This window comes from Oncorhynchus gorbuscha, linkage group LG03 (genome assembly GCF_021184085.1).
Source record: "Oncorhynchus gorbuscha isolate QuinsamMale2020 ecotype Even-year linkage group LG03, OgorEven_v1.0, whole genome shotgun sequence".
Classification (NCBI taxonomy): Eukaryota; Metazoa; Chordata; class Actinopteri; order Salmoniformes; family Salmonidae; genus Oncorhynchus; species Oncorhynchus gorbuscha.
Genome location: NC_060175.1, coordinates 56,440,423 through 56,465,263, shown reverse-complemented (window position 1 = coordinate 56,465,263; position 24,841 = coordinate 56,440,423). Strand labels below are relative to the sequence as shown.

Genomic DNA, 24,841 nt, shown 5'->3' with positions numbered 1-24,841 from the left:
GCAATGGAAAACCATTTAACTTGTATTTTTATTAGGTACATGGGAATTTAAAGCAAAACAATATTTTTATGTGCACTACGTCATCACGCACAGCCTTTTATCTGCGTCAATTTGAGGGAAACACATTTCTGGTTGGAAAATGTGCATATTGTTTTTATGCAGATTTTTGAATATTTGCATGAAAATCTGACGCCAATTGGATGGTAACCTAGCTAGTGACTAAAATGTCAAGTGACAAAAACAAAAATCTAAACCATGCAGTGATGGACAAAAACATCAATGTAGCAAACATGCTTAAAGTATGAATGTACCATATGGAGGAGCACAGTAGCTACACAAGGTTAAACATCGGTGACATCACAATATGTCCATTTTGTGATGTGTATGTTTTTCTATATATTTTTTTTTAGATTCTGTGGAACCCAGAGTGGCATGGTGGATCAATTAGTTAGCCAGCTAATCTTGATAAGCAACTATTGATTATCTGGTTAATTAAAAATCTCTCTCTATATATATATATATTCTCTCTCTCTCTCTCTCTCTCTCTCTCTCTCTCTCTCTCTCTCTCTCTCTCTCTCTCTCTCTATATATATATTCTCTCTCTCTATATATATATATATATATTCTCTCGCTCTCTATATATATATATATTCTCTCGCTCTCTATATATATATATATTCTCTCTCGCTCTCTATATATATATATTCTCTCTCTCTCTATATATATATATATATATTTTCTCTCTCTCTCTATATATATATATATATATATATATATTCTCTCTCTCTATATATATTTCTCTCTATATATATATATATATATTCTCTCTCTATATATATATATATATATATATATATATATATATATATATTCTCTCTCTCTATATATATATATATATATTCTCTCTATATATATATATATATATATATATATATATATATATATATATATATATATTCTCTCTCTATATATATATATTCTCTCTCTCTCTCTATATATATATATATTCTCTCTCTCTCTCTATATATATATATATTCTCTCTCTCTATATATATATATATATATATATATATATATATATATTCTCTCTCTCTCTCTATATATATATATATTCTCTCTCTCTATATATATATATATTCTCTCTCTCTCTATATATATATATTCTCTCTCTCTCTCTATATATATATATATATATATATATATATATATATATATATATATATATATATATATATATATATATATATTCTCTCTCTCTCTCATATATATATATTCTCTCTCTCTATATATATATATATATATATATATATATATATATATATATATATATATATATATATATATATATTCTCTCTCTCTCTCATATATATATTCAGGCAAGTTAGCTGGCTAACTCCTTGATCCTGCTTTGTAGTATACCCTCAGGACTACCTTACAAACAGTGGCAATTGTTACTGAGTGGACTATCCTGGCTAGAAAAATACGCAATCAACCATAATTGCCATGCAAGCAAAGGGGCCCTATTCAAGCAATCCCAGTAACAACACATTATCAATACAAAATCATCATGTTTACAGTGGAAAACAGAAACACATGATTTCTAGTAAACACAAAAGAGCCTAGAAAATAACAGAAATATAAGTGCAAGATCAAACCTTGGTACTGACGTAAGATGAATGACACAACTAAACATAATGGATAGGCATTCTGATTAGCTATAAATTGTTTTAAAATCGAACGTAAAAATGTTGTAATCAGATTAACTGGACCCAATCTGATATGTACCGTAGTAGGTTTATAGGCCCACAAGTCCATTAGTACATCCGGAGGTTGTGCCAAGAGATCCATGCCAGTTGTCTTGTTACTCAATGACCTGCACAGACCGATGAGCTGCACTGGTGATGTCGTTCACAAAGGAACCCTTATTCATCCCTTGCTGTAGGACACATTATTAAAATATACATTAGATTTCCCCCTTGATACTGACTTTTTTTCCCCTTGACAAAATAATAAGTTATGGCATAGTTACAGTTACGAGCTCACAGCAGGTTTCTCACCAAGTGTTGCCCAAGTGAAGCTGAAATGTCAAGCAACTGATGGAAGACATCAAGACCCAACTATAGTCAATATAAACTATAGAAAAGACAAGGGATAAGTTGTCCTAGGTCTGCAGAGCCTAGCACTGTCGAACCTGTTTCTCTAGATTCCTTGGCTGTACCATTTCAGCACCCCTATGGTTCCCATGCATCTAATCTTTTTCAGGTGTACAGAATACCACCAAACAGAACATAATCTCTCCATCCATCCTCCACTGTTTTGGATAATTACCTGACTGGGGCGTGGATTAGGTTCACAGAACTGAGGAAATAACCTCGACACACCCTCGACACACCCCACCCAGTCGAGTACAGACAGATACTGTGGATCTCTATTCTGTGTTTTCACAACATAAAAAAGGATCCAGCAGAAATAATAGCAACTACCTTCAGGGAAGGGGTGATGAGTCATCACACAGATTACCGTATTTGACCTGACTGAGCCTGCCTATTCAGATTGTCCTTTCTATTGCCCCCATTGTAAAACCCACCCAATCACATGTTGTCTTCGATTTCATTTGGTATTGAGGAGTAAACTGGTAGGTAAAACACATATCCGACAAAAGAGGTCAATATCTGCAACAGGGATATCACGTTGCGTCTTGCAAAAACAGAATTTGTTTGAAATATCAGCCCAAAATCAGTACCTTTTTTAGGAAACTCTGTACGTCTTTCTCTGACCAGAGGCTGTAGAGGAGCACACCTGCAGCTTTGCTGGCCTTTGGGAAATCCCTATCAAGAGAAAAAAACAATCCATGTAAGACTGGGGCATTCTTTCTATTATACTCAAACTCAAAGCTCTGTTATCTGGATTCTTTAGAATGACTCCAATGTGGCTGCCCACAGCTTTTTTTTTTTCCCCCAATTGTTCTTTATATAGTATTGTACATTGCAAACTGCTCTAATGTATTGTCCAATAGTTACAGTGAACCACGGAAATGTATTCTGCCCCAGGCAGCACATACACAGTTGAAACGAGCACAGGGTCAAGCTGCAGTGAGTGCAGTGCACCTGGATGGAGAGCATGTTGTAGGGTTAAGGGCCTTGCCCAAGGGCCCAAAAGGTAGGGGAATGGGAGGGGATTATTATTGATTTTTTTTGGACAATTTTAAACACAATAAAACCACACATGTGGATACAGTACAATGCCATTCAAATCATTATTCAAACACGTATTTCCATTGTTGTCCTGTTGAAAATACATGAAAAAACAAATATATTATAACACGAAAACAAAATACATTTCAAATACATCTCATCAGCAGGGAGGAAATAGGAAAAGCAATCAAATAGATGACCAAGTATGTGCAGTTTTAAAGCGTTTCCCCCATAAAACATGTCTTAAGGATTACCTTAATTAAAACTCCCTAGCGTAGGGATTGATTTTATATGGATTGGTACACCATTCCATTCCTGTGCACCTGACCAGTGTTAAGGAAGCTTTTTTCAGCTATGCTTCTATAGCGCACCGGCCTGATAATGGCAAAAACAAAACTGGCTATGAGTCTCAAATGTAATTAAAATAACCAGACAGGTAACTGGGGGCAAGGCCATGTATAACCTTAAAAACCATTCAGTTTGATTTTCACCACCCAGAGATCAACAGGAAGCCAGTTCAGTTCCCTGAATATTATGACCAATGTGCATCCTAGGGCTAGAGCTTGAGTATAATTCTCATCAGATTATTTTGGGCTGTTTGAAGTTTGTCTTTCAGATTTGTTGTCATGCCACTGAACCATGAGATACAAGCATAGCCATAGTGGCACTGGATCAGAGATGCTGCCATGGTCCTCATAGTCTCTGTATCCTTGAGGATGTGAATCCAGCAGCCCTCCATCCATTTGCCAGATCGAACGGGCCATTTTTCTGCCACGGGTCCAACTCCTTAGCCGCAGGACTAACTACGGCTAACATGACATTTTTTTGCAATACAGAATATTGACCAGGCCTTACCTGTTCTTGCTCAGGTCGTTAACTGAGTTGACCAGCTTGTTGGTCAGCAGGGGTTTCCCCAGCTCGGGCTCCTTCATCAGCAGACTGTGGCTGGTTTGGCACGCCATGGCCAGGGTGTCATCACACTCTGTCTCTTCCTTGGTCCATGAGCTGAGGATGCCAACTAGCTCTGGTAGGGTTTGTCGGGCTTCAGACAAAAACACATCCCATTAGGTCATTCACTTCCAGCAAACGCACTCTATGAAGTGTTGCTAATTCAACCACAAAATGTTAAAAGCTAAAACAACCAAAGGTCAGGTGTAAATAAAATGTTTAATCCTCTCTGAAGGGAAGGGGAAAGTGAAGGGAAAGGGTATACCTAGTCAGTTGCACAACTGAATGTATCCAACCGAAATGTGTCTTCCGCATTTAACCCAAGTACCCAACCGCTTAGAATCAGAGAGGTGGGGGAGGGCAGCCTTAAAATACCAGGAGAAAATTTGCTTAGCTAAACTGGCCCTGCGAGATGTTTGCGCTCAATGCAAACTACACAATCATTGAAACAAGGTTGCCTCCGACCAAACATTCTAGGTTCCATCTGTTCTACAAAGAACAGGGCTATGATTGGTGTCCATGCTCACCCATGGTGCTCTGAAGACGTTGGTTCTTGGCCAGGTTCCCTACCAGAGACACAGCAGTTTTCTGGAGGCTGGGGTTGGAGGACTGCAGCAAGGGAGAGATGTGAGGCAGGCCGTTCAGCTTCTGCACGATGCTCTGGCTTATCACACTAGATACCTGTGGACACAGAGATGAAGACATTATAAAAGGGTCTATGAAGCATATTAAGTTAAGTGGGACGTGAATGTTGTTTTTTTCTACACACATGTGGTGCATGTTTTTCTCTATACATTTGTTGCATTTAAATTACTTTTTGTGTGAATATATAATGAAATAATCCAAATGATGAGTGTTGTTCATACAATGCCATGGTAAGCAGTGAGGTTCTGCAGGGCTCCAGAGCAGGCCTCCAGGGTCTCTTCTCTCTGGCTGGACCCCAGCAGAGACAGGTAACTCTGCATGGTCTTGGAGTGGAAGAGCCAGCCTGCTCCTTTAGGGTTCTGCTCCTCCATCACAGGGTAGTCAAAGTGACTCTACAAGAGTTTAAAAAAAGACGATTTTTTTTAGGCAATGGAAAATGTACGACGGAAGTTGATGTACATGTAATTGCCGTGTGTAATGATAAAAAAATGTATAGATCATTCAATACTATATGTTGTTATTGTGTATCCGTCTCTCTCTGCTCTCCCTGGATTTGATTTGACCCATATGCCTGTCTCACCTCCTGGTCCTGGACCTTGCTGCTCTGTGGGCTGAAGCACCCAATGGGGCCGGTCTCACTGGGGGCGTTGGCCCTGCTGGGGGTCCTGGCCAGGGCATTGATCCTGCTGAAGAGGGCCGGGGCTTCACTCTCCAGCTGGAAGCTCAGGTTGTGCAAGACACACACACAATTTTCCACAGACTGACACAGACAGAGGCAAAGTATTAAAGGGTTGGTTAGCTTAACATGTACTGTATCTCCATTTGAGCACACACATGTTCATAGTATGATCCATCCAACTCCAAGTTAGAAAGTAGGTAGCAACAAACATGTAACCATTGGAGAAAATGTATTCCATGAAACGTTCACATGTAGTTAGAGCTAGACTTTCTATTATTGCTGAATAATTATATTCCATGAATTCAACATTACCTGTTTAAACTTTATTTTAATTAATTCAATGTTGCATGCTAACCTTGTCATCTGGCCTCTCTGCAGCCACACAACGCTGGACATAACTGACCAGAGAGTCGACGAGGCCTCGACAGTTACGCATGGCCTGCCTGTTGCCTTGAGTCGCACAGCTCAGGTTTCTGTTGGGACGGTCGGGGAAAATGAAGTTAAACTGGTCTTGTCATACATCAGGTAAAGGCAGGTCAGGCCTACATTGTGTAGTCTGACAGTGGATAACAATACAGACTAGAACAAAACAGTACATTCATCCATTAGTGACAGTAAGAATTTGTATTATGCTATTCACCCAATCCTGAGATTGGCACAGACACAATTGAAGAGGCTCAGAGTAGTATCGAGAGTAAGCTACAGGTTCAGCCAGTGCAGTGCTACTGGAACAAATCTAATTAAGTGCTTCGCTCAATGCCAAAACAAGCGTAGATGGTACCTGGGATCTATCATCATTAGCCCCTCCCATTGCCAGTTCATAAGTCTGTCTCTCTAACTTCCTGGATAACTGCCAGTATCCATCTGTGCAATGTGCACTCCTGGTCTACAGCATTGATTGATGCGTCTCACCGTAGACATGCCGTAGCATGGTAGAAGACCTCTGGGTCTTGGTTGTTGTTTGTCTCATCTCCAGTGTATGGTACTACCACAGTCTCAGTCAGGACAGGCAGAGCACTACGCACCAGCTCTGGCTTCAGACTGTCTGCAGATGACAGGTTCCAAAGGAGACCTGAAGAGAAAGGACAAAGTTGCAGTAGTTCAGTGGTAGTAGAAGCAGCAGTTGTTCAAATAGCTGATACCTGCTACTCATGTGGCATTATTACCATCGATCTTAGCAAGCTCAACACAAATAATAAATTCAACACAAGCAATACTAGATAGCCAACACAGTGCACATTGATCAAACTGTTATGACACGGGCACGGCGTGTACTTCCCAAAGCATAACTAGGAAAGAGAACAAAAGCCTGCGCACCTTTCGTGTCACGCCCTGACCTTCGAGATCCTTTTAATTCTCTATTTTGGTTAGGTCAGAGTTTGACTAGGGTGGGCAATCTAGTTTTCCTATTTCTTTGTTTGGCCTGGTATGGTTCCCAATCAGAGGCAGCTGTCTATCGTTGTCTCTGATTGGCAATAATACTTAGGCAGCCTTTTTCCCACCTTAGTTTGTGGGAACTTGAATAGGTGCTGTGTAGCCTGCAGAACTTTACGTTCATTTTGCATTTTGCTGTTTTTAGGTGTTCATTTTAAATAAAGTAACATGTTCGCCTACCACGCTGCACCTTGATCTAATTCAACCAACGAACGTGACACTTCGAGTCTCCACGACCGGGGTTGACACGAAATACGAGGTGTTTCATTTTCACTTAACTACAGTACAGCTCTGTCATTGTCACTAATGTTGCCGCTACCGTCTCTTATAACCGAAAATAACTTCTAGACATCAGGACTGAGATCCCAGATCCCCGTGATTTGCGTGAAGGTGGAGAAAAATGGGCCGAAGGGCGGGCTGCCTTCTGAGAATTCGTAGGCGATCGAATAAACCCCCACTTCCTTCCATTCTGCCAGAAAACGTGCAATCTTTGGAGAATAGAATCAATGACCTACGCGGAAGATTAAACTAGCAATGGGACATTAAAAATGGTAATATCTTATGCTTCACAGAGTTGTGGCTGAACGACGACACTATCAACATACAGCTGGCTGGTTATACACTGTATCGGCAGGATAGAAAGTCTGGTAAGACAAGGGGCGGCGGACTATGTATTTTTGTAAATAACAGCTGGTGCACGATAACTAAGGAGGTATCAAGGTATTTGCTTGCCTGAGGTAGAGTATCTCATGATAAGCTGTAGACCACACTATCTACCTAGAGAGTTTTCATCTGTATTTTTCATAGCTGTTTACATACCACCACAGTCAGAGGCTGGAACTAAGACAGCATTGAATGAGCTGTATTCCGCCACAAGCAAACAAGAGTCACCCAGAGGCGGCGCTCCTAATAGCAGGGGACTTTAATGCAGGGAAACTGAAATTAATTTTACCAAATTTCTACCAGCATGTCAAATGTGCATCAGAGGAAAATAAATTTTGGACCACCTTTACTCCACACACAGAGACGCATGCCATGCTCTCGCTCACCCTCCATTTGGCAAATCTGACCATAATTCTATCCTCATTACAAGCAAAAATTAAAGAAGGAAGCACCCGTGACTAGATCAATAAAAAAAGTGGTCAGATGAAGCAGATGCTCGGCTCCAGTACTGATTTGCTAGCAAAGACTGGATATGTTCACGGGATTCCTCCGATGGCATTGCAGACTACACCACATCAGTCATTGGCTTCATCAATATGTGCATCGATGATGTCGTCCCCACCGTTATCGTACGTACATACACAAACTAGAAACCATGGATTACTGGCAGCATCCGCATTGAGCTAAAGGCTAGAGCTGCAGCTTTCAAGGAGTGGGAGCTTATATGAAATCCTGCTATTCCCTCCGACGAACGATCAAACAGGCAAAGCGTCAATAAAGAACTGAGATCGAATTGTACTACACCGGCTCTGACATTCGTTGGATGTGGCAGGGCTTGCAAACCATTACAGACTACAAAGGGAAGCACATCTGCGAGGTGCCCATTGACACGAGCCTACCAGACGAGCTAAACTACTTATATGTTCGCTTTGAGGCAAATAACACTGAAAAATGCATGGGAGCACCATCTGTTTTGGGAGACTGTGTGATCACGCTCCCCCGCAGCCGATGTGAGTAAGACTTTTAAACATATCAACAGTCACAAGGCCGCAGGGCCAGACGGATTACCAGGACGTGTACTGCGAGCATGTGCTGACCAACTGGCAAGTGTCTTCACTGACATTTTCAACCTCTCCCTGTCCGAGTCTGTAATACCAACATGTTTTAAGCAGACCACCATCGTGCCTGTGCCCAAGAACACTAAGGTAACCTGCCTAAATGACTACCGACCTGTAGCACTCACTTCTGTAGCCATGAAGTGCTTTGAAAAGCTGGTCATGGCTCACATCAACATCATTAACCCCAGAAACCCTAGACCCACTCCAATTTGCATACCACCCCAACAGATCTACGGATGATTCAATCTCTATTGCTCTACTGCCCTTTCCCACCTGGACAACAGGAACACCTGTGTGAGAATGCTATCAATTGACTACAGCTCAGCGTTCAACACTATCATTACATGCCGATGACACAACAGTGATAGGCCTGATCACCGACAATGACGAGACAGGGAGGAGACCTGGCCTTCCTCTGACACCGCCTGGTATAGAGGTCCTGGATGGCAGGAAGCTTGGCCCCAGTGATGTACTGGGCCATTTGCATTACCCTCTGTAATGCCTTGCGGTCAGAGGCTGAGCAGTTGCCATACCAGGCAGTGATGCAACCAGTTAGGATGCTCTCGATGGTGCAGCTGTAGAACCTTTTGAGGATGTGAGGACCCATGCCAAATCTTTTCAGTCTCCTGATGGGGAAATAGGTTTTTGTTGTGCCCTCTTCACGACTGCCTTGGTGTGCTTGGACCATTTAATTTGTTGGTGATGTGGACACCAAGGAACTTGAAGCTCTCAACCTGCTCCACTGCAGCCCTATCGATGAGAATGAGGGCGTGCTGGGTCCTCTTTTTTCCTGTAGTCCACAATCATCTCCTTTGTCTTGATCACGTTGAAGGCGAGATTGTTGTCCTGGCACCACAAGGCCAGGTCTCTGACCTCCTCTCCCTCGTTTACACCTCTGCTACTCTCTGTTGTTATCATCTATGCATAGTCACTTGAATTACTCCACCTATATGTCCATACTTCATCAACTAACCGGCGCCCCCGCACATTAACTCTGTACCCCCTGTATATAGTCTCGCTATTGTTATTTTACTGTTGCTCTTAATTACTTGTTACTTGTATTTCTTATTCTTATCCATATTTTTTGAAACTGTATTGTTGGTTTGGGGCTTGTACGTAAGCATTTCACTGTAAGGTCTACACCTGTTGTATTCGGCGCATGTGACTAATACAATTTGATTTGATTCATATATATCACAGATACTGTAGTACTGTTGCTAGTCAAGAACCAGGGTAAATATTTGATTACACAAGAGCCGGTTGATTGAACACAGCCTCTGGAAGACGGAACAATAGTGAGAGTAGGCTGTTCTAGCCTCCAGAACACAGTGTCACGTTCTGACCACAGTTCTGTTATTTTATATTTGTTTTAGTATGGTCAGGGCGTGAGTTGGGTGGGCAGTCTGTTTGTTTTTCTGTTGGTTTTTGAGTTCGGCCTAGTATGGTTCTCAGAGGCAGCTGTCAATTATTGTCCCTGATTGAGAATCATACTTAGGTTGCCTGGGTTTCAGTTTTGAGTTGTGGGTGTTTGTCTTCCATGTCAGTGTTTGTCGCCACACGGGACTGTTTTGTTCATTTCACGTTTATTGTTTTGTATTTTGTAGTGTTCATTTTGTTTTTTTCTTTTTCTAATTTTACCCCTTTTTCTCCCCAATTTCGTGGCATCCAATTGTTTAGTAGCTACTATCTTGTCTCATCGCTACAACTCCCGTACGGGCTTGGGAGAGACGAAGGTTGAAAGTCATGCGTCCTCTGATACACAACCCAACCAAGCCGCACTGCTTCTTAACACAGTGCCATCCAACCCGGAAGGCAGCCACACCAATGTGTCGGAGGGAACACTGTGCACCTGGCAACCTTGGTTAGCGCGCACTGCGCCCAGCCCGCCACAGGAGGAGTCGCTGGTGCGCGATGAGACAAGGATTTCCCTACCGGCCAAACCCTCCCTAACCCGGGCGACGCTAGGCCAATTGTGCTTCGCCCCACGGACCTCCCGGTCGCGGCCGGTTACGACAGAGCCCTCAGTTTACGTTTTAAAGTAAGCATTATGGACACTTCCCACGCTGCGTTTTGGTCCTTCCGATCCATCTCACTTCTCCTCCTCAGAAGAGGAGGACGAGATCCCTTACAGAAACACCCAGCACAAAAGGATCAAGCAGCGTGGTAACAGCAGAAGCAGCGATCGCAGGACTCCTGGACTTGGGAGGAGATTCTGGATGGCAAGGGATCATGGGCACAGGTTGGAGAATATCGCCGCCCCAAGGCTGAGCTGGAGGCAGCGAAAACCGAGAGGCGGTGGTATGAGGAGGCAGCACGGCGGCGTGGCTGGAAGCCCGAGAGGCAGCCCCAAATATGTATTGGGGGGGCACACAGGGAATGTGGCGAAGGCAGGTAGGAGACCTGCACCAACTTCCCGTGTTTACCGGAGAGAGAGAGGGACCGGGCAGGCACGGTGTTATGCTGTGAGGCGCACGGTGTCCCTGGTGCGTGTGCATAGCCCGGTGCGGTACATCCCAGCGCCTTGTATCGGCCGGGCTAGAGTGGGCATCGAGCCAGGTGCCATGAAGCCGGCTCAGCGCATCTAGTCTCCAGTGCTTCTCCTCGGCCCGGTATACATGGCACCAGCCTTACGCATGGTGACCCCGGTTCGCCAGCACAGCCCAGTGCGGGCTATTCCACCTCGCCGCACTGGCCTGGCTACGGGGAGCATTCAACCAGGTAAGGTTGGGCAGGTTCGGTGCTCGAGACCTCCTGTGCGCCTTCACGGTCCGGTCTATCCAGTGCCACCTCCACGTACCAGACATCCGGTGGCAGCCCCCCGCACCAGGCTGTCTCTATGTCTTCTCCCTACAGGTGCTCCCGCCTGTCCAGTGCTGCCTGAGCCTTCCTCCTCTCCAGCACTGCCAGAGTCTCCCGTCTGTCCTGAGCTGCCAGAGTCTCCCGTCTGTCCTGAGCTGCCACAGCCGCCAGTCTGTCCTGAGCCGCCAGAGCCGCCAGTCTGTCCTGAGCCGCCAGAGCCGCCAGTCTGTCCTGAGCCGCCAGAGCCGCAAGTCTATCCTGAGCCGTCAGTCAGCCAGGAGCTGCCAGAGCCATCAGTCAGCCAGGAGCTGCCAGAGTCGTCAGTCAGCCAGGAGCTGCCAGAGCCGTCAGTCAGCCAGGAGCTGCCAGAGGCATCAGTCAGCCAGGAGCTGCCAGAGGCATCAGTCAGCATGGAGATGCCAGAGACGTCAGTCAGCCAGGAGCTGCCAGAGCTGCCTGTCACGCAGGCGATGCCAGAATCGCCCTTCACTCTGGAGCTGCCGGAGTCTCCCACCTGTCCGGCGCTGCCGGAAATCTCCCGCCTGTCCTGAGCTGCCAGAATCTCCCATCCATTTGGGACTCGTGGAGAGGGTCCTCAGTCCGAGGTTGGCGGCGAGGGTCGCCGCTCTTAAGAGGCCACGGAGGCGAATAGAGAGGCGGAGAAGGACTATGGTGGAGTGGGGTTCACGTCCCGCGCCAGAGCCGCCACCGCGGACAGACACCCACCCAGACCCTCCCCTATAGGTTTAGGTTTTGCGGTACTGTCACATTCTGACCATAGTTCTGTTATTTTATCTTTGTTTTAGTATGGTCAGGGCGTGAGTTGGGTGGGCAGTCTGTTTGTTTTTCTATGTTGGTTTTTGAGTTCGGCCTAGTATGGTTCTCAGAGGCAGCTGTCAATTGTCTCTGATTGAGAATCATACTTAGGTAGCCTGGGTTTCAGTTTTGGGTTGTGGGCGTTTGTCTTCAGTGTCAGTGTTTGTCGCCACATGGGACTGTTTCGTTCATTTCACGTTTATTGTTTTGTATTTCGTAGTGGTCAGTTTATGTTTTAAAATAAACATTATGGACACTTACCACTCTGTGTTTTGGTCCTCCGATCCTTCTCGCTTCTCCTCCTTAGAAGAGGAGGACGAGATCCCTTACACACAGACTATTGTGAGATGTCTCACCTATATCAAGTTCCCCTGGCACAATGCAGCACAAGAGAACTCTTGTGACTGACAGCAGGATCTGATCAGGTTTAAGGGGAGCGTGTTTAGTGAGAGTGAGTGATTTCCTGTGCTCAACGGCACAAATATATTTAATGTAAATATGCATGTTTTGGTATCAGAAAGCAACACAAGCATGTTTCGCTTTCATACCCGCTTGCATTCACACTGGGGCACATGTCTGCAAAGCGTCAGCATTCTGTGATGTCACTAGACGGAGAAGTGTTGTGTACAGAAATAGAAAAGTGTTCTCTACCTGTGAGTTGTTTCTGTGTCTCGGTAGAGTCTGTGTCTCGGAGCAGGGCCAGTGCCTCAGTGATGCCCCCACAGCGCTGGACCTCCTCCTTGTTGCCCGCATCTTTAAAGGCCAAGTTCCGCAGGGCGGCGGAGGCAGTCTGTTGGACCTGGGGACTGGGACACCTAAGCAGGTTCACCAAAGGGGGGATCCCTTTGAGCCGCAACACCTGAGAGACATGTAATACTGTTAAGACATCCTAATTCGGGACAGTGTCCTTCAGGACAGGACAGAGTTGTTTAATCCTGGTCCAAGAGACCTAGATGAGTGTCCTCACCTCCTGCTTGGCCTTGTCCTCTGAGTAGGTAGCGTGTTGGATGAAGGAGGCTCCACAGAGCTGGTAGTTCTCATCTCCACTGGACAGGTACTCCACCGCCTCCTTCATGGTTATATCAGCTATCTGACCATTACCATTAATCCTGTTGGGAAAAGCACATACATGTATCAACACCTGTTCACAAACATTTCAAATGCAACTCATCAAAGCCCAAAGCAGCATTTACACACTCACTCATTCCACTCACCCCGCTTCACCCTTGATCTTGATCCCTGATATCTTGGACTCAGCCACAGAGAGGTTTGAGGGTGCCCTCTCAATACGACCTTGGCTGCTGGTAATCTGGCCACTACTTTTCGTCTGACGCGTGCCAATCAACTGGCTGTTCCTTTTCTGCACCTCGTTGCCTTTGACAGCGACCTGAGAGGAGCTGTTGCCATTTGAGATGACCTGACTGCTGTTCCTCTCGGTCAGGAAGAAGCTGGACCTGTTGGGCTGGAGCTGCCGGGCGGGGGCCGAGGACTGCAGTAGCTGCTGCTGCATGTTGGTGGTGGTACTAGTAGTGGTGCGGAAGGGGGCCAGATCAGGCACACTGCGGCTGCTGTTGTGCTTGCCTATGGTGGGGCTGAGAGGGAATCGTCTCTCCCACTGGCTGGAGCTGCTCATGTTCCTCTGGACCGTAGATTCCTTAGAGGCCACGACCCTTCGCTTGGTGCTTTTCTCATAGCTGAGCTGCAGGACGAAGGAATTGAGTAAATGTGAGCAGACACAAAGTAGGAATATTGCAACACTTTCAACTTCATTCCAAAATCATAATACACACAAAGGCGTAGACCCACTTTGATGAAGATAAATACTGTGTACTGCATTGAATCAATCTATTTTTATTGATAACTATTCTACACTTGTCTAATTGGCAGAGGGCAGTGGGAAATCAGAACTATTCATATACGATTTGTAGTGGGCACCTCTCCAGAATAAAATTTATGTTACATAAACAGTTGTGACAGGCATCATCATGACTGGACAGGACAGGCCAAGACACACTACATACAAACAGAACATTTTGTGAATGCTTGTTTTTCTCACCGACTGTGATTTGTGTGAGACATAATTTGTAAATAATGTGTTAGCAATGGTTTACAGACAAAAGTAATTCGTAACCATATTAAGTAATAGTAAGGGTAATGTGTGACGATAATCTACATAATATGTTGAGTGTCAATATGGATTTCTTTCTCTTTGTTCATGAACAAGAATGAAGACCTCCAGAGCTCGGTTGAGGTGGAAACTTGGCATGGACCAGATTTCCGTTTGGAGTACTCATCATGCCTCACCTTTGTGAGGTGGATAAGTGAAAGCACATGATTGAGAGAAAGATGTCAGTTTCAACAATGAGTCAGGTGCCATTATGGGAGGATGCCTCACTTTTCTCACTTGTGCTGGAGAGAAAGCTGAACAACACTCCCCAGATTTCTGGAGCAATAATGACTGGGCAGTATCTCACATTCACACCCAGTTCTGTGGTTAGTCAGTCATCTCCAGCACCTGGTTACACCTGACTCAGACTCTCATGACAGACTGTTCCCATACATTGAGTAGCTAGCCATGTGAGATATGGTTCTGGGTTCCGAGAATAGTCTCAGATTTACTACCCCATGATGACCATGGCACTGCTTTCATTAATATCCACTTCGCCTAAAGCTGTAAAAGGGATTTTAGGGGATTTTTGTTGTTGTTGATCACCACTGAACCATAATTTGTCCTTAAATGATATACTGCTAAATACAACTGATAAACCAAGCACAGTTATCAAAAATATGGGACAGTGTTTTCTATCTTTGTATTTAAAACAAAAGGGAATGTGATGTGAAATATGAAAAGCTTCATACCGTTTTTGAGAGGCCATTTGTACCATTAAAGAAGGCACCTCCATTAAGACTGGTAGGTGACTTAAAGGAGTCAGCGAATATGTTGATGTACACAGGACCTACGGAGAAAAACAAGAGATTGTAAATGGCTCTTAAAATATGTTAATATTAGTTATCACTGTAAAATATTGAGTGCGAGAAAAGAGACTAAATTAAATTGAGGGCTTGAGGAAGCAAGTCTCCAAGGTGTAATGACTAATACGTTTCAAATCTTTAATCACATTACGAGATGCACTGTGATGAGAGATGCAGTAACTATCAAATGTGTTTTGTTTAAGTGGGACAACATGCATTTTTGAACATGTTTCATCTGAGCCTGCCAACCAAGCATTATACCTATTTGCTGTTTTGACAAAAAACAAATGATTGGTATTGTACTGTTAACGTCATTGTCATGCCATCCACAGTGTCTTATGCTTTCAGATAATAAACAGGGAACGTATGCATTCTAGTGAAATATGTATTGTAAGTTGCTCTGGATCGGGGTTAGGCTTAATTCAGAACTTTGGAACTGACTACCATTCAACTCGAGTTAAATTCAAATTGAATTTGGCCGCACCCCACGGGAGGTATAACTTGAATGACATGAAGTATAATTTAATTCAGTGCAATTCAAATCAATTCCACTCAGTCATAAAACATGAGAGAGTTTCATTGAATCTGACAAGTCACACTTCCAGCTACCAAAGTATATTTCACTTTTCTCTGGAAACAATGTTCATAAACTATTTTAAGTGCTTAGAATACCCAATTATGTTTCCACCAACCATTTAATTTCTTAGGCTTCTTTTGAAGGCTTCAGGGTCAACTTGAGGGTTAAACTAATGCATTCTGGGAGAGGTAGTATTTTCCCCATATAGATTATTATACATTTTTTAACATAGAACATTCTCATTCTGATTTTGTTTTCCTTGATTATTAATTTTAAGAGTTTCTGAAAATCAGTTGTTTCAACAATATTTTATATGCATATAACGACATGTTTGACATTACATACATTACAGTATGTATATTTGTTTATATAACGGGTGGGTCTAATCCTGAATGCTGATTGGTTAAAAGTGCATTCCAGCCGTTGTCTATTCCACAAGTTACCACCGGATAAATCTATTACATTAAAATGCCTATTTATGTTTCATCTGACTGTGCAATCCGCTGTCTCGTCAGCCCAGCTAGGCACTTTAAAAACTTGGATCTCCACTATAAAAAGCATCGAGACATTATCTCACATTTCTTTGAGACAAACATTTAGTTTTCAACAGCGGAGATTTGTATAAACCTTGCTGTCTGTCTCGCCAACATTTTCAACATCGTTTCAATATTCAAATTCGATCTCCAGCTGTCCCATTGTAAAGAATGTGTCGGGAGTCCAGGCAACGTTTCTCAGCTAATTGAAACCATGAATCAGCTGGCATAATTTTTATGGATATATGCAAAGAAATGTCAATTGAAAAAAGGTCAAACGAAATGAAGTGCATCTAGTTTGCAGTCTTTCCAGCTTCAGTTTGAAGTGATTGTGTTAGCTGTGTTGTTGGCTAGCTCCTCTGAACAACAGTGTCCTTAGCTCATTGTTATGGATGTATCCAAATAAATGTCACTAGAAAACAGCTTAAATAAATGCAAATGCAGTTACTTTGCTGTAATTCTGGCTGCACTTTTAATGTGACTATAAGTTAGCCGTAGTTGGCTAGCTAGCAAGCAAGGGATAAGAACGTTGCCAGCCAGTATGGTAATGGAACATTTAGAACGAAAACGAATGACTGGATACAGTCATTCGTTCTAAATACATAACAAGTATTTTTGTTCCATAGATACAGAACAAAAAGACTGAAAGACTGGGTTGTGTCTCTGGCAACCGAACCGATAGATTGAACGACCAGCTGGCTTGGGTAGCAACCCTAAATTTGTATCGGGACTATATTTTGTGGAAGGATGAAATAGTATGAAAAAAATCATCAACATAAAAAAATATGAAAACATTATTAGAATATGTTGGTAACCCGTTATAATGCCCTCAAAGCTGGTGTTTGGAGGATATATCGGCACAGTTTGCCAGCTCTCAACACCCCCATGCCAATATATCCTCCAAACACCGGCTTCTCTGGCATTATCACTTACAGCGCCTTGCGAAAGTATTCGGCCCCCTTGAACTTTGCAACCTTTTGCCACATTTCAGACTTCAAACATAAAGATATAAAACTGCATTTTTTTGTGAAGAATCAACAACAAGTGGGACACAATCATGAAGTGGAACGACATTTATTGGATATTTCAAACTTTTTTAACAAATCAAAAACTGAAAAATTGGGCGTGCAAAATTATTCAGCCCCCTTAAGTTAATACTTTGTAGCGCCACCTTTTGCTGTGATTACAACTGTAAGTCGCTTGGGGTATGTCTCTATCAGTCTTGCACATCGAGAGACTGAAATTTTTCCCATTCCTCCTTGCAAAACAGCTTGAGCTCAGTGAGGTTGGATGGAGAGCATTTGTGAACAGCAGTTTTCAGTTCTTTCCACAGATTCTCGATTGGATTCAGGTCTGGACTTTGACTTGGCCATTCTAACACCTGGATATGTTTATTTTTGAACCATTCCATTGTAGATTTTGCTTTATGTTTTGGATCATTGTCTTGTTGGAAGACAAATCTCCGTCCCAGTCTCAGGTCTTTTGCAGACTCCATCAGGTTTTCTTCCAGAATGGTCCTGTATTTGGCTCCATCCATCTTCCCATCAATTTTAACCATCTTCCCTGTCCCTGCTGAAGAAAAGCAGGCCCAAACCATGATGCTGCCACCACCATGTTTGACAGTGGGGATGGTGTGTTCAGGGTGATGGGCTGTGTTGCTTTTATGCCAAACATAACGTTTTGCATTGTTGCCAAAAAGTTCAATTTTGGTTTCATCTGACCAGAACACCTTCTTCCACATGTTTGGTGTGTCTCCCATGTGGCATGTGGCAAACTTTAAACGACATTTTTTATGGATATCTTTAAGAAATGGCTTTCTTCTTGCCACTCTTCCATAAAGGCCAGATTTGTGCAATATACGACTGATTGTTGTCCTATGGACAGAGTCTCCCACCTCAGCTGTAGATCTCTGCAGTTCATCCAGAGTGATCATGGGCCTCTTGGCTGCATCTCTGATCAGTCTTCTCCTTGTATGAGCTGAAAGTTTAGAGGGACAGCCAGGTCTTGGTAGATTTGCAGTGGTCTGATACTCCTTCCATTTCAATATTATCGCTTGCACAGTGCTCCTTGGGATGTTTAAAGCTTGGGAAATCTTTTTGTATCCAAATCCGGCTTTAAACTTCTTCACAACAGTATCTCGGACCTGCCTGGTGTGTTCCTTGTTCTTCATGATGCTCTCTGTGCTTTTAACGGACCTCTGAGACTATCACAGTGCAGGTACATTTATACTGAGACTTGATTACACACAGGTGGATTGTATTTATCATCATTAGTCATTTAGGTCAACATTGGATCATTCAGAGATCCTCACTGAACTTCTGGAGAGAGTTTGCTGCACGGAAAGTAAAGGGGCTGAATCATTTTGCATGCCCAATTTTTCAGTTTTTGATTTGTTAAAAAAGTTTGAAATATCCAATAAATGTCGTTCCACTTCATGATTGTGTACCACTTGTTGTTGATTCTTCACAAAAAAATACAGTTTTATATATTTATGTTTGAAGCCTGAAATGTGGCAAAAGTTCGCAAAGTTCAAGGGGGCCGAATACTTTCGCAAGGCACTGTAAATAGGGTACACCTGATATAGAATAGCAGAGGCATTTGAATTTCATTGAATTTCACTGAATTAAATTATATTTCCTTTCATTCATATTATATTTGCAACTATGTGTGCTGTTTACTACTTCAATTCAAATTAAATTCACATTCAATAACTGAATTGGAATTTACGAGTCATTCTCAATTAAATTCAAAATTGAGCAAAACAGTGCTCTGGATAAGAGTGTCTACTAAATGACTCAAATGTAATGTAAAAAGTGTTCGGCTATAGTACTTACAACAAATAAGAAATGATTTTACTTATGTTTGTACATATTTGTCTTGAACTTGCTTTCTTGAAATTGTTTTATTGTGAGAGCTCTTGTGAGTAAATTTTCCAATGTAGGCTACTTATTATAATACATACAGTTGAGTAAGATTGACAATGTAGGCTACGTAGACAAGTTAGTGATGGAAGACATTAGCTGTAGTCAATTCTCAATTTCCTTTTGAAAATGTAGAACAGGCCTGAGTGGTGTGGACATCATTCTATGGGTGTGGACATGGCCTTCCATGGTGTGCAATAGGGTGCTCATTGCAAATATATTGAAGAGGTACAATTCAAATTGGGCTCTGTTGTAGATGGTAACAACATTTTCATGAAATTAAGTTGAGTAATAATACATCAAATGTTTTCTAATTAGTTTAGAAAATCAAAGATTTAGGGTGCTGGTTCAGATGTGCCAGCACAATGGCATAATGCAGTGCATGATAATCCAGCATCCTGGCATTGACATTTCCTACAACAGAGGGGCTTCACTTTCGCAGCCCCTAGTGTTGCACGGTACACCGAAACGTCTGTACTTTTCCGACACTACAACCTGAAAAAACGGTTTGGTACCTGGAATTTGTTCCTTTCGGTTCATCTATCAAAGGTATCTTTGGTATCCAACAAAATGTATTTCATTTATTATAATATGTATTAATTTGCCCAAGTTTATCGTAAAACATGAACAGAATGCATCAGTGATTTATATTCCCTGCAACTTTCTGAAGAGGCAACGGCACATGTCTGTGTGTGTGCGGTGCGTATAGCCATTAGCGATGCTAATGATAACCGTCTTCGGGTAAACGGAAAGACTTTCTATCTACTACAAAGAAGCCTACGTGGCAGAATCATGATTATTTGCATCAATCCAGGTGGGCATTTGTTTTGCAAACTCCATCATGTGTGTGTGCGCTACCGAAACACTGCTAACCAAATAAAAGTGGTAAATGCACGCTCACTTGAATTAAAGCTGCAATATGTAACTTTTAGGGAGCCCCAACCAAATTCACATAGAAATGTGACTTATAGATCTGTCATTTTCATTGAAAGCAAGTCTAAGTTTCGATGGTCCAATGATTTTCTACACTATACTTGCTTGCTTTGTGACCTATTGTAGATCTCTTTTCTACCTTCAAATTAATTGGCACACAGTCTGTGTCATCATTAGGATTTCTAAGAAAATCTGATAATTTACATGGAAGCATGATTGTCTCCCAACTTTCATTTGGACACATTCTCCTAGATTCTCTCTTGTTGAGTGTCCCACACAATATAAATTCTATTGCAGTTTTTCAACTGGTGCTCTACCCAAAGCAGGAAGACACTACTGCCATATTCTCCAAATGTGTAAACTTGGTGGGTAGGTAAGGAATAGACAATGACAGCTCTGTCAATGATTTTGGCATCAAAAGAAGAGGGGCACAGGTAGGTAGGAATCTACAGCGATCATGCCTAGCAGATTTTGGGGTTGCCAGGTTAAGCAATATGGTATTTAAAAAGGATTGGAGTACATGGGTTATTCTCATGAGAGAAAAACTCATCCAGGTTTCCATTTTGGAACTTGCTGGCAATGTAAAGTTGGCTGAAAAGTGTGCAATCACTTTTTAATGCTGATATTTGCTTTTTCTATTTTGTGACTGGCTTTACCTTAGCATTTTTAAGCAGTTGTACAATATTCCTCTTAATGCTCTGATGGATGGATGTGTTCCTATCCACAATTACTTCCTTGAGCTATACACTGAGTGTATAACACATTAAGAACACCTTCCTAATATTGAGTTGCTTGAGATGGTGGTTTCCTGGTTTTTGTGCGATGAACTTTGCTTGTGTTGAAGATTGTGTTGAAGGGGGAAATCTACATTCAAAATCTGGAATTCAAAACCAACCGGTAGTCTGGCCTGTTCAGGTCCCGCTACTATCCATCTCCAGAAGGCAGTGGGGTTCTCTGTTAATCCAATGACTCCCCCATGTTCCTTTTACCAGCTAATGATTTTCCTCATGGGCTTGGTCAAGTTGCATGAATGAGAATTTGTTTCGTGTTTTTGGCAGGACCCAGAAGTCTGAGAATGCTTCTCTGATGTTAACCGGTAGAGCTTTCATGTCTTGAATGTGGATAGGAATCCACCTTGCGTAGTTTGCTCTGTCCAGTGCAAAGAACCTTGGTGCCAAGGCTTCTAATATTTCAATAGAAATACCAAAATCTCTAGTTCTGTGCACACAGAGAAAAATCATCACAAGTCTTTAAAATTCAAGAACAATGTTCCAGAACTGGAAGGTTTGATACTTGCTTCTTTCTATGTATCGAAAGAAGTGCATTGTGGACTCCAACAGCCAAGCATCTTTCAGGAGTTTTGACAATGAAAGCAAAGTAACTTGATTGTGCCTGTTTTGGTAAAGTGTGCTGCCTATACAGTAAAGTATAGGTGAAGTTACAGTGAAGTTTCCACCCCGGCATAATAATAACCAGCACCTCACAACATTCCCTGTTTGTCCCCTACCAATTTCCCTAAGGACGTCATTTTGTTAGCTGGGTAGCTAGCTAGATTTAATATTATACACTGAACAAAAATATAAAATGCAACATGCAACAATGTCAAAGAGTCACAGTTCATATAAGGACATCAGTCAGTTGAAATGAATTCAATAGACCCTAATATATTAATTTTACATGACTGGGAATACAGATATGCATCTGTTGATCACAGATACCTTTAAAAAAAGGTATGGGCATTGACCAGAAAAGTAGTCAGTATCTGGTGTGACCACAATTTGCCTCATGTAGTGCCGCACATCTCCTTCACATACAGTTGATCAAGCTGTTGACTGTGGCCTGTGGAATGTTGTCCCAGTCCTCTGCAATGGCTGTGCAAAGTTGCTGGATATTGGCGGGACCTGGAACATGCTGTCATACACGTCAATCCAGAGCATCCCAAACATGCTCAATGGGTGACACGTCTATGAGTATGCAAGCCATGAAAGAACTGGGGACATTTTCTGCTTCCAGGAATTGTGTACAGATCCCTTCAACATGGGGCTGTGCATTATCATGCTGAAACATGAGGTGATGGCATGGCAATGGGCCTCAGGATCTCGTCACAGTATATCTGCGGATTCAAATTGCCATAGATAAAATGCATTTGTGTTCAAAGTCTGTAGCTTATTCCTGCCCATACCATAACCCCACCGGAACCATAGGGCACTCTGTTCACAACGTTGACATCAACAAACCGCTCGCCAACACACGACACCATACACACCATCTACGCGGTACAGTTGAAACCGTGATTAATCCGTGAAGATTTCCCTTCTCCAGCATGCCAGTGGCCATTGAAGGTGAACATTTGTCCACTGAAGTTGGGTACGACGCTGAACTGCAGTCAGGTCAAGACCCTGTTGAAGATGACGAGCACGCAGATGAGCTTCCCTGAGACAGTTTATGACAATTTGTGCAAAAATTATTCTGTTGTCCAAACCCACAGTTTCATCAGCTGTCCAGGTGGCTGGTCTCACATGATCCCACAGGTGAAGAAGCCGGATGTGGAGGTCTTGGGCTGGTGTGGTTACACATGGTCTGCTGTTGTGAGGTCAGTTGGACGTACTGCCAAATTCTCTAAAACGACATTGGAGGCGGCTTATGGTAGAGAAATAAACATTCAATTATCTGGAAATTGTTCTGGTGGACAGTTGTGCAGTCAGCATGCCAATTGCACGCTCCCTCAAAACGTGAGACATCTGTAGCATTGTGTTTTGCGTCAAAACGGCACATTTTATTGTCCTCTGCACAAGTTGCACCTGTGTAATTATTATGCTGTTTAAATCAGCTTCTTGATATCCCACCAGTCAGGTGGATAGATTATCTTGGCAAAGGAGAAATGCTCACTAACAGGGATGTAAACAAACTGGTGCACACAATTTGAAACAAAATAAGATTGTGCATATGGAACATTTCTGGAATCTTTTATTTTAGCTCATGAAACATGGGACCAACACTTTACATGTTGCATTTATATTTTTGGTCAGTATATGTTGCCTGTTGTTTTCCTTTAGTTAGGTAACCAACAAGAATAATATTTTAAGTGAACAAAAACTGTGGCTAGCTTTTCTTGACACGGCTAGGGTTATGTAAAAGCCTATGTCAGAACGACCATCTCCGGTTTAAAGTCATTTTGAAATGATCCTTGTTCTCAATCAATTAGCTAAATAATGAAACTCCCAGGGTGTGTTGGGATTTTTAAAAGCTTGATAACATGATGTCTTTAACCTTTTTAAAGACATTTGTTAAGGCGATTCATGTAGTTCAACAAAAGTGGTTTATAGATAGATTTATTGGCACTTAGGTCACATTGCTTATTAAATATAATGGCATATTGTTGAAGGCTGGTCCATTACTCACAAATCCACAATATGTTTTATTATAAATGGCAACAAAAATTCAACAGTAATATCCTCTTTCCAAAATCTGATTCAGTATTGGCGATTATAATGGATTATTATGTTAAAAAGAATCAGGGTTCCATGCCCCAATTTTTGGGCATCCATTCTAATAGCAATTAACACATCCCAAAGAGTATCTCATACAAACGTAAGGCTTAAATCCACTGGGTAACAGTTTCATATCAAGGTGATATTACATAAATCGTAGTGTAATGTAAAAGCCTATGTTAGTTTAAGGTCATATTCAGAGGAAACAAGCCATGTTCTCAAAATATTTGCTATATATGGTAACTCCTTGGGTGTGTTGGCAATTCTTTTTACTTGATAACGTAACAGGTTTTTAACCCTTTAAAGACATTTGTTGAGGTGATTCGTGTAGTAGTTCAACAACATTTGAGAGGTCTACAGGTTGATTTCAGGTGTTTCCTGACAATTTCTTCCACTTTTTGAAGTTAAGCAGGAGGAGCACAATGAGGAAAAGAAAGCCATCAATAAGTCGATGTTTGTATTGGTTCAATAGTAAAGGATTCGAAATATATATCAGTTGGCCTAAATATATGGTTATTTTGATATTAAAATGACAAATGATGCACTTTGTTTACTTAACAGACTACACAAGTGGAGTTGCAGAAATTGTATTTGTGCGGTTTTCATATTTGACAATGAATACGCTAAATCATTCACAACAATGCACATCGTATGTAAAAAACAATAATAATAATGAAACCATAACCAGATTTGACTTTAGGTCAATTCAAATAGCATACAAATAACTTATTAGGCTATCTATGTTTCTATAATAATAATTAGGCCTCTGCTTACTCGTTGGGGATGTCGTTGGCGACGACACAGATCCATGTTTACTGTACTTCGATTTGCCCCTCTTGATGGTTTGCACCTGATCCAAGACTCGCTGCTGTTTGGACCGAAGTTTTTTATCGGATGGCAAAGCAAGAGATGTCTCATCCACATTCCCGATGGACATGGCCGATTTCAACGGGTCCATTGTCATCATGAAGGTCCGTTTCCAGCTGTAATTAACAAATGCGACAGTCCGTTCCTTGGTCTGTACAGGTGGCGTTTGTACGTGCAATCGAATATACAATGCACCTTGCCCTGCCCTAAACAATGAACCACGCCCATTACAAAGCAATAACACGGTTGT

The 24,841-nt window shown here is 42.3% G+C and overlaps 1 protein-coding gene across 1 annotated transcript; it reads right to left on the bottom strand.

Moving 5' to 3' along the window:
- Window positions 1-1,335: 1,335 nt before the first annotated feature.
- On the bottom strand, window positions 1,336-24,770 carry LOC124031604 (plakophilin-1-like). Its single transcript, XM_046343052.1, has 13 exons — window positions 24,499-24,770; window positions 15,156-15,253; window positions 13,511-13,995; window positions 13,264-13,405; window positions 12,948-13,155; window positions 6,379-6,538; window positions 5,822-5,939; window positions 5,368-5,547; window positions 5,009-5,179; window positions 4,670-4,823; window positions 4,050-4,236; window positions 2,744-2,828; window positions 1,336-1,936 (listed from the first exon to the last, which is right to left on the bottom strand). The coding sequence occupies exons 1-13, from the start codon at window positions 24,689-24,691 to the stop codon at window positions 1,862-1,864; spliced, it is 2,256 nt and encodes a 751-aa protein (XP_046199008.1). The 5' UTR covers window positions 24,692-24,770; the 3' UTR covers window positions 1,336-1,861.
- Between the last annotated feature and the right edge of the window lie 71 nt (window positions 24,771-24,841).